This window comes from Mytilus trossulus, chromosome 13 (genome assembly GCF_036588685.1).
Source record: "Mytilus trossulus isolate FHL-02 chromosome 13, PNRI_Mtr1.1.1.hap1, whole genome shotgun sequence".
Lineage (NCBI taxonomy): Eukaryota > Metazoa > Mollusca > Bivalvia > Mytilida > Mytilidae > Mytilus > Mytilus trossulus.
In genome coordinates, this window is record NC_086385.1 from 23,129,492 (window position 1) to 23,140,066 (window position 10,575).

The 10,575-nt window shown below is 31.2% G+C and overlaps 2 protein-coding genes across 2 annotated transcripts; both read left to right on the plus strand.

Moving 5' to 3' along the window:
• The first annotated feature begins 1,406 nt into the window (after window positions 1–1,406).
• On the plus strand, window positions 1,407–5,239 carry LOC134695052 (uncharacterized). The gene is made up of 3 exons (XM_063556227.1): window positions 1,407–1,635; window positions 2,346–2,453; window positions 5,022–5,239. The coding sequence occupies exons 1-3, from the start codon at window positions 1,451–1,453 to the stop codon at window positions 5,191–5,193; spliced, it is 465 nt and encodes a 154-aa protein (XP_063412297.1). The 5' UTR covers window positions 1,407–1,450; the 3' UTR covers window positions 5,194–5,239.
• A 1,657-nt stretch (window positions 5,240–6,896) lies between these two features.
• On the plus strand, window positions 6,897–9,451 carry LOC134694746 (uncharacterized). Its single transcript, XM_063555793.1, has 2 exons — window positions 6,897–7,010; window positions 7,491–9,451. The coding sequence occupies exons 1-2, from the start codon at window positions 7,008–7,010 to the stop codon at window positions 9,231–9,233; spliced, it is 1,746 nt and encodes a 581-aa protein (XP_063411863.1). The 5' UTR covers window positions 6,897–7,007; the 3' UTR covers window positions 9,234–9,451.
• Window positions 9,452–10,575: the final 1,124 nt, after the last annotated feature.

Here is a 10,575-nt window from a genome sequence, read left to right on the forward strand (position 1 = left end):
ATGTTGGAATCTAAGGTTGATTAAGTGAATAAACCCAGACTTGTTGGGGGTGTAAAATGATATTAAAGATTTTTTGTATGTTATTATACTGTGTGTTATATGATTTTTGATCATGAAACAAGGTTTCAAAAAGATAAAAACATCCAAATTGGGTTATTATTATATATTTTTTTTTAAATCCACATATTGCTTTTTTGTTAGAAATGTGATTTTTGGGGCGGGGTGGGGATAGTAAACAACTGAGAACTTTTTTTAATGTGCACTAACCCCTAATGTTTTTTGGCTTAAAATGTTAAGTTTATCTATGCTTAACTGCATATTAACTGTGGGGGAAAGTTTAACAGAGGAAGTGTGCCATTTTTAATGTAAATGTTTGAATTTAGGCCTGTTTGGTGGTATTTTTCTGATTTTTGGGGTGAAAAAATATAAAAAAATATATTTTTGTATGTTTATAGACTGTGTGTTGTATGATTTTTTGTATTTGAAACAGATTATCAAAAAGATGAAACACCCAAAATAAGTATTTATTAGACAGTTTTGGAAAAATCCATATTTTGCTGTTTTATTGGAAATGAGATTTTTAGGGTGGGGTAGGGATAGTAAATGACATAAAACTTTTTTTAATGCGCACTAACCCCTAATGTTTTTTGGCTTAAAATGTTTAGTTTATATATGCTTAACTGCAAATTAACTGTGGAAAAAAGTTTAACAGAGGAAGTGTGCCATTTTTTGTGTAAATGTTGGAATTTAGGTCTGTTTTGGGGGGAAATCCAAAATTTAGGGGGGTGAAAAAGGTTATAATTTTTTTTTTTGTATGCTTTTATATTATGTCTTTTATGATTTCTTGTCTATGATACAAGGTATTAAAAAGATGAAACATCCCAAATGAGTTTTTATTATATAGATTTTGAAAAAATCCATATATTGCTGTTTTTGTTGGAAATTAGCATTTTTCTCATACTTTGAAAATTGTCCTTTTTCAGATGGCCGTAGTTTCTTAAAAAGCGCATTAGCCTATGATTTTTTTTTATGAATTCACTTCAGAAAACACTTATCTTCCAAAATATAATAACCATTTAAAAAGTTTAACAGAGGAAAAATTTGGCTCCTCAGAAGTGTACATCCTTAACTTACACATGATGATTAAAGTTTCAATAAGACTACTAGACTTTTAATTCCTTTTTAAATTTCATATACATGTGAATATGAATTAAGTGATTCTATAGCTGCTAAAAGTTATGGTTCAATTTTAGATCTCATTTTATAATTTGTGGCGTGTACAACATCTGGAAAAGTTATTAATTGAGTGTTATTTTTATTTGTCTTTAAGTATGTATTTTGTTTATTTTACAGTGTACATAGACCTATCACCATCAATACAATAACCTTCAATACAGATACAAATATAACTAAAGATAATCTTATCAAACGCTTTCCTGCAATATTCAAAATGTTTGAAAACCGTATCAACTTTCAAAATTTAGTTTTACAAGGAGCGATATTTTTGCAGCCTGTTAATCAGACATTTGACGATGGTAAAAATTGCTCATTTTCTTGTAACGATTATAATGGAACAACATTAAATCGAAAGAAACGTGCAACAACAAACGACGTTTTCCATGCGTGTTGTGTTTCGTAAGTATAATCATAATGTATTCAGCAGTAATTTGCCGTTTCTAAATTTAAAGATAATTAAGAAACTAAGGTTTCAATTGACTCCCTAAGAGTTGACCTCATATTGATTTAACTAGTTTTTAACTGCTTCGGTTCTTATACATCTCTTGCATTAAAATATTAAACTTAGTGTGTTCTTTATAACACTGCTTTGGACGCATGAAATTATAAAGAATGGCATTTTTAAATGTACCGCTGTCGTTTAATATTTCTCCGTTATAATCCGTGAAAGGTTGTCAATTTCAAAATTTTGTTTGCAGTCAGATGTAATAGAATTTGGTTAAGCACCACATCCTAGGATTTTTAAATTGCGCATTTACCAGCAATATAACATATCCAATGTATAAACCGTATTGCTATTTTGAAATTTGAGCCCATTGCCACAAGAATCTGAACCGCTTGAGCTATTGATGACATAACATAATAACTATTTCATCGTGGCGTTATATACTTTCTATTGTGACGTCGACATTTTTCGGGATCCTTTGTGATTTCAAGTAATGGCGGACAAAAAGCGATAAGGCGTATAATACTATTGACTCTCACAAAGAGTTCGATAGCAAGGAACAATTCCTATCAACATTTATTTCGAACCTCAATTTTTCATTTTGCTATTGTGTGACATTGCATATATAAATGTATGATTAAGCACTTTATAATGGTTATTTCAGGAATGTTAACTTCATATCACCAGATAAGATGCATAATATATTAATGGTTCAAAAAGACTTAGTTCATCTCAACAAATTTCGCCAGGTCTTCAAAAATGACAACTGCAGGTAACCACTAATTGTGTGTCGCGCATGTCTGGAATCATTTTTTCTATTACAATACAGTATGTTGATGATAATTATATTGTAGAAGGAATCCAGAAAACATTACTAAATGAGTTGACATTTTAAACGCATAATTTTATTTAAAAACAGCATTTCAACCTTAAGCAGTCTGAATGGTTAAAGAGTTTAAAAAATATTCAGATATATTTTTGTAAATATAGTATCGTGCAGATGTGTAAATTGCAGCCTATCCATTTTCGTGTGGTTGTTTTTTCTGACATTTTAGTATGTTGTTGTTTGTATAGGTTAATGACGATAAATTAGATTTCAACATGGTAAACCAATCTGAGAGCTGCAAGTTGTTCAGACTGAAAATTGACTGAAAAACTCAACATGTTTTTTATTATCGAATATTTAGTATTTTCAGAGCTGTTTTGAATTTAGGAACGGAAATAGTTTTGAAGCATTAATTTATAATCATAAAATTTCCAAATTCATGCTAGAATATTTCTATATAGATTAGACCTTTGGTTTTCCCGTTTGAATGGTTTTACCTTACTAATTTTTTGGGCCCTTTAAAGCTTGCTGTTGAAGGCTGTACTTTGACCTATAATGGTGTACCTTTATAAATTGTTATTTGGATGGAGAGTTGTCTCATTGGCACTCATGCCACATTTTCCTAGATCTATAGACAATGATATATGATAGTATTTGACATATTTATAAACAAATGTATACATCACTAGAGTTTTCTATGGCTTCTTGATATCGAAAAACGTAAAGACAATTTCCTGTGTAACTTAATATTTTCACAAGATCACACTCCAAAATTGTATGTTCAGTTGTTGAATTCATTGCTATAAAAGTATATGCGTCCTAAAATATTCAACTTACATGACTCTGTGGGATAACGGCTATTAACTTTGATGTGTGTTTTGTTAAGGATAAATATGCAACAAAGTTGACTAATTAGATAAATAGGTGCAAGATGATATAGGGGTTTATTTTACAAAACACTGCAAATAAAACCTGTGATAAACTTTGTTGTTCCGGGAGAGTCTTAAGTAGCACCATCCGCATATTATCGATGATAAAAACATGAACAAAAACATTAGATATTTTTTTTTACAATAAATAAACTCAAAAACTATCTCAAACAAAGTGACACCAAATGGTGACTTGATGGTTTTTCGCATACAATTCAACCGGTGACTTGATGGTGGTTTGCATATAATACAACCGGTGACAAACTCTATTAAATTATCAACATAAGATATGTTCATCAAAATAGCTGACTATGCGGTATGGGTTTGGGTCATTGATGAAGGCTGTACGGTAACATATAGTTGTTAGTTTCTGTGTATTTGGTCTCTTGTGTGGAAAGTTTTCGCATTGACAATCATACCACATCTTTTCTTTTAAGAGCTTGTTCTCGTAAGAATTTGATACGTTTTGATTTTTGGCATTACACATTTAATATATATATATAAAAAATAATGACATTATAAACCATGAGAAATTAATTCCAAGTTTGATGGTGAATATTTTTATATATGTTAATGTAATGTTTTATATTAGTTTTAGTTTTAGTTTTTTAGTATTAAGTTGATGTTTGGTGATAAAGATTTCATACATTAAGCATTCAATACAGTGAAGGACTGATAATGTACAAATCATATTTTACCTGTTAGCTTTTTGATTGTATCTCTTAAGAACAACAACATATTTTATTTACCTTGACAGGAAATCGAATAATTGACATATAGAACCATCATGATCGACATATATTGTTTGTCCAACATTTGTTAGAGTATTACCGAGGCTATACATGTACTTCCCCGGGTTGATGTAGTTGATAACTACACTCGTGAAATTTTAATTTTAGTTTTGACTGTCTTTTTTATATCCTTGTTTTCCGAATGCAAGATCCGAGTATCTTTTGCATACAACGAGATTTCCCCACGATTATAGTGCGTAATGAAAACAGTCCAATAACTATGGTTATGCCATTTATATAATTGATGATGGTACGTTTCGCCATCGAAAGCCCGATGGTTTTCCTTTTCCTTTGATTTTACTAAATTGGTCTTGACGCAATTTTTGAGCATTTATCATTAGTAATCTATGATCAAACACGAACATTAAAGATAAAGCGTAGATTAATTTTATTTTATTGTGTAGAGTTTTCTTGACTTGAGAAATTATAAAAAAAAACCCAATATTTTGAGAACAACTGATTTTCAAGGTATTCCAAAATTAGTATAAAATATTTAAAATTAGTACAATGTTGAATTTTAAGTTTGCAGCAATCCTTTTCAAGCGTCATTAGTTGATGAAACGTGGGTTTAAAGTACAAAATATTCAGCCTGGTAGTGATGATGGTTTTATTATGAAGATATATGGTACAGTGTTTCAAAACTATTTCCATGAAACAAATTTTGTAAAACTGATGACGAATATTTTCCCCGATGCACTTGGTCATTTTTGAAAAAGAGGTACCATCTGATCCATTTAGAATAAATAAATTCTATACCACGATATAACCTAACACCTGTTTTGTTTAATTTTCAGTCAAGCAGTTGGTTGTACCGGATGTACATGTATGCATCAAATGGACTTGGTCACAGCAGTAGTATATAAACAAGGATTTAACAAAAATAACGCAGACAGTATTGATCAGATGGAAATAGATCTTTTTTATATGCCCGGATGTTGTAAATGTGTAAATGGTCAAACAAATTAATGACTAATTTTATACTATTAAACCATGTTACATCAAAAAAGTTAGTGTTCCTTATATGTTTATAATTCGTCGTGTAGTGTTTGATATTCACGCCATTTGGATCAAAAGCATAATAAATAATGGTCCGCTTTGTATCGCTATTATGCGTATAAAGGAAATAAAAAAACAGGCAACATTATCTCGTTAAATATGCCCATGCTGGCGTTTCACCATCGAAACAATCTAGAATTTTTTTCAATTGTCACTGGTAAATTGATTTACAATTTAAGTTTTGAACGCGGTGTTGGTTTTATTCTTCTGAAATATATTTTCGTGATATTGTTTCCCTGAATAGTTACACCGTACCTATAATTCACATCTAAATCAATACACTTTTCACATGTTCGGTTTTAAGACAGGTCTAGAAGATACGTAACTCCTTGTTTCAAAAGAAAGTTGGTTATTTAATTGTGGTTTTTAAAATGATCAAGATAACATCTCCCGATAAATCTTAAGTTTTGCAAGTTAGGAATATCCTAAAGGTAAATACAAATTATACATTCGGTGTTTAAAACTTGAGACAAATTAACCAGGATTTGACATAGAACTATTTTTAGAATGCTCTACCTTCACACACCTATGCTATATGACTATTTTATTTGAAAAAAAAGAATGCTATTTTTTAAAACTTGTCAACTTTAGAAATGTTCAAGAATTGCACAACAAAACCTAGAAAAACCTCGAAAATTGAACCATCGAGGTGTTTTTTGCTATTTTGTGTTGACATGAATTATCATAGGTATGGTCATAATTATAAATTAACTGCGTACAAAACTTTTTGAAATAGAAAGGCTTTTCTACTTCAGGAAAAGATTACCTTAGCAGTGATTGGCAAAACTCTGGTCCTTAATGCTCTTCAAATTAATACTTTTTTGGCAATTTTAACACTTTTTAAATCGAGGGTAACTGATTTGCCAGTGTAGACGAAACGCACATCTGGTGCAAACATAAAATTTAATTCTGGTATAAAATATTTCCTGAGTTTGTCAAAAAAATTTGACGGTGTCAAACATGCTTGTGACCTCAAACCTTCCTAACATTTGCAGTTATATAACAACACAACATCAAAACCCATGGAAATTGCTCATGCAGTCTATACTCCTGCCAAAAGAGAAGAAAAGAATCGACATGTCCATCTTCCTTTTTATGATTATCGCGAAAAGTGAAATAACAAAATACTGAACTCCTTAAAAAGTTGAAAAAGGAATGTCCCTTATCAAATGATGAATTCAAAAGCCCAAACACATCAAACGTATGGATAACAATTGTCAAATCCCTGTCTTGGTACATGCATTTTTGTATGTAGAAAATGATCGATTCAACCTGGTTTTTATAGCTAGCAATACATCTCACTTCTACGACTGTAGCATCAAATTCCATTATGATGAAAACGATGTGTAAACTAAACAAACATACATCATAGGTAAACATGTCATTATTTGAGGTACAACAAATAAGAGAATAACTAATGAGAAGTTTACCCTAATTTTTACGTAAAGAATAATATACATTTGTACACCTTGTTTAAATAATGTTATTTATGTATTACGTCACTTAATATGTTCACTCAATGCAGTGCTTAATCAATAATATTTAAATGCCGTTATCAAATATAAAAAGTTATGTAACGTAACTAACGATGCATGTCATTCAACATGTTCAATACTGAAGAGATAAATCGATTAAAATCTGTTTACCTGATGTTGTGAAAATTGTCTGCCATTTTGGAAAATTGAAAAATAACCTGGATTTTTATGTCAATGAGCAATAAATAAATGGTAATTACTTAACAAAATGATAAAATTAAACTATTTATATATATTAAACGCAGGGTATAATGGAGTATAATAATATTCAGGTTATATTTTTTAAATTTACTGTTTGCGGCACTTGAGAGGTCAATTTCAACGTGGTAAACATTCGGTTAAAAAATTTGCAACAATATTTTGAGCATGACATGCATGATGCAAATGCTGTTCAACAATAAATTCAAAAACCAAACTTGCTCAATGTTTTTATAGGGACAACATGACGCCATCGATACTAATGTATTTTAACAAATATCATTTCTTTTGTATTTGTCAGCTGACTTATAAATGTAAAAGTATTTGTTTATAATCAAGTTAACTGAGATTTACTTAGGACCATTTGATGACCACCAATTATGATAACAGATCTACAATAATAATATAGAGACTAGGAAATGTTAAATGATTGCCAAATGAATACAATTATGATCATTAATTATTCCTTAACAGGTGTCTAATAATATGCAGAATGCACTAGAACTGAAGGCAAATTCACTGAGGCTATACAAATACCTATGTGACGAAATAGTAGGTTCTGAAAATATTGTCAGATATAAAAGATTATATTGCAAACTACATGATGACGTATTGAATTACTATGATTCAGAAATAATAAGCAGTGGCAGCAAAGCTGAGGGGTTAGACATTCCAGGGAGCGATATTGATATGATGCTTTTGTTAAAAACTTGGGAAGCTCACGAAAGTAAGCCTGACAACAAAAAAGAAGTCATTATACTTGACACAGAAAATGCTTTACCAGGATTTGCATTACTAAAAGTTACTGATGATGTATCTTTCATATTTTTACCAACAATTACTGTTCAGGGGAATATTATAGCCAGTGACGATTTTTTGGATTATATTTCCACCAAAGAAGAACTCAATGATGCATTAAGCGAAATTCACGGGCCAAGTTTATCACATTCGTTTTTCTCCGAAATAGACATTGTGCCTTGTTTAAAATGCCATACATGGCCGAGTGTTGCGAAGCAATGGCTGCTAAGATATAGACCTTCTGGATGGCCGTCACATGATATCATTTGTAAAGTAGTGACCGAAGGTGTTTTACTAGTACCGGTTGGTAGCAAGTCTTCTAGCAGCGAAGGCAACCCATTAGAATGGCGATTTTCTTTTTCTCTGTCAGAAAAGCTATTAGCTAGTTCATTGAATCATTGTCAGTTTTTATGTTATTCGTTGCTGAAAATTTTCCTGAAGCAAATCTTGAATAAAATTAACAGGGTTAGTGATAAGTTATGTTCATATCATATGAAAACCGTGTTGTTTTGGGTTTTAGAGGAAGACCAACATTTGTGTTGGATTCAAGAAAATCTACTGCAGTGTTTTCTCTCATGCATTCAACGTCTTCATTATTGGATTTCATGTGAATATATTCCAAATTATTTCATACCTGAGCATAATATGTTGGACGGAAAACTCTCACATGATGTTCTTTCATATCTTTCACTGTTATTAGACGATATGAATAAACCGAATAGTTGGAAAATTATATTTTCTGCTCCGTCACTTTCAAATTTAAAACACAAACCGAATAGTATTTTAAAAGAATTGCCCCTATTGTCAGAACTTGATGCAGCAGTAAGACCTCTGCATACATTCAGTGCTATAGCTTTGGTTTTGTCAGGTTATTACAGAAAAGATAGTCAATGTAGACGAATAATTTATAGGATTTTACAAAAAAATCTACCTTATTCTGCAAAAAGAATGCTTACCACGATGTTTCTACAAGGAAACAAAACAATGTTGGCAACGTTTGATGTGTTAAATGGAAAAAATAAGTGTCGCTACCTTCTTTACAAAAGATGTCTTTCTCGGATACTGATAAATACATATTACAATATCGTGTCTGGATGGTTACTTCTAGGAGCGTTTTTTTACTCAACAAAGGAATACCAAAAGATGTTTTACATACTACAATTGTCATCGAGCTTGTTGTCTCTAAAAAATAACAGAATTTCGAAAGTAGAAGCAAACGATGCGATAGGGTTTTGTTCAGAAAAATTTCAATTTTTAACTGAAGACTTTCCGTATACCATGAAGTTTGAAAGTTATCAATCAAATACATTGTTCTATTATCTTAAATTTTTATATAGCCGTGAGCAAGGAAAGTCATTGGAAACTCGATCTGCATTGCAGTTACTCAGACGGGCGATTCTTAAAGACATAAATACATAAATGGATAGTTTTTTGTTGCTTCCATTCGTTGTGCTTTTGCTGAGAGCGTGTTTACTTTCAAACGATAAAGAAATTGAACTATGCTCTTTTGAAGTTTTGAAAACTCTTCAAATGTCGGATAGATTTAAAAGTCTCATGAAATATATAGAAGAAGTCGAAGAAAGGGAGAACAATACTTTGACATTAAAAAGACAATTTTAGTTGCAGTTTGTCAAATAAAAAAATCCAAAGGCAATTTTAATGTTGTCTTCAGTTATGATTCTGACCTAGTTATAAAAGAAGTAAGATTGAATCCCGTTGTAAAATGTTACCCAAGTAGATCGCTTCGTTCATGCTCTTTTTAGTCATTGAGCGTATATAGCTTTGTCAAAGCTTTGCATTTCTTGCTTTTAAATGTGTAGGTGTGAAGGTTGTTGATAATAAAGATTATAGAGACAACTTAACAAGTATTTACATGGAAAGGACGTAAATAGCCGTTGTCCGCGGTTGCTCGATCCAATTCATTTCTTAGGATAATAAACTGCATAAACCATGAATTGACAAAGTATCTAAGAAATACATCATATGGACTTTTCATTTAACATGTTTAATTATTCATGCCTTTAATTGTTTCCTTTTACATAAGAACGTTGTTGGCATTTATATCGCGTGATGATAGGCGTCCACTGGTCCACTGATTTTTTTGTTTTTGCCCACCTTACGATATGTGCTATGATTAATCTTAATTTTTATTCGTCATACTCGATGTTTTTTTTTCTAAAATGAAATTTTATTCATATGTCTCTTTTATTTATGTTACCTTCGTCTATGATCGACAGTCATACTTTAATTACGCCCTGTCTTCAGTCTTACATTGTTCACATTGTCTGTGGTTTGTGCTGCTTAATTTTTCTATGTTTTACTACTGTCTATAAAAAGGAAGATGTGGTATAGTTGCTTATAAGACAACTCACCACAAGAGACCAAATGTCAAATAAATTAACACCTATAGGTCAGCGTACGGTCTTCAACAATGATTAAAGCCCATACCTCATAGTCAGCTATAAAAGGCACAAACATGACAAATGTAAACCACTTCAAACGAGAAATTTATTTACAAAAATTGAACTGAAAACAAAAATGTAACACCTAAACAACGATCGACAAGCACTGAATTACAGGCTCAAGACTTGTGAAAGGCACACAAGACATAATGTGGCGGGATTAAACTTTATAGCGGGATCCCAACCCTCCCATAACCTTGGACAGTGGTGTCACAGTACAACATTAGAACACACTATTAACATCAGTTGAAAAAAGACTTAACTGATCAGATGGATAAATATAGAAATACATCTAACAA

What these genes read in the sequence shown, in the direction of transcription:
- LOC134695052 (XM_063556227.1), top strand. Translation starts at nt 1,451, where the DNA reads ATGTTTGAAAACCGTATCAACTTTCAAAATTTAGTTTTACAAGGAGCG. An exon ending in TTCCATGCGTGTTGTGTTTC is followed by an intron (nt 1,636 to 2,345) that starts GTAAGTATAATC and finishes TGGTTATTTCAG; the next exon opens with GAATGTTAACTTCATATCAC. An exon ending in TTCAAAAATGACAACTGCAG is followed by an intron (nt 2,454 to 5,021) that starts GTAACCACTAAT and finishes TTTAATTTTCAG; the next exon opens with TCAAGCAGTTGGTTGTACCG.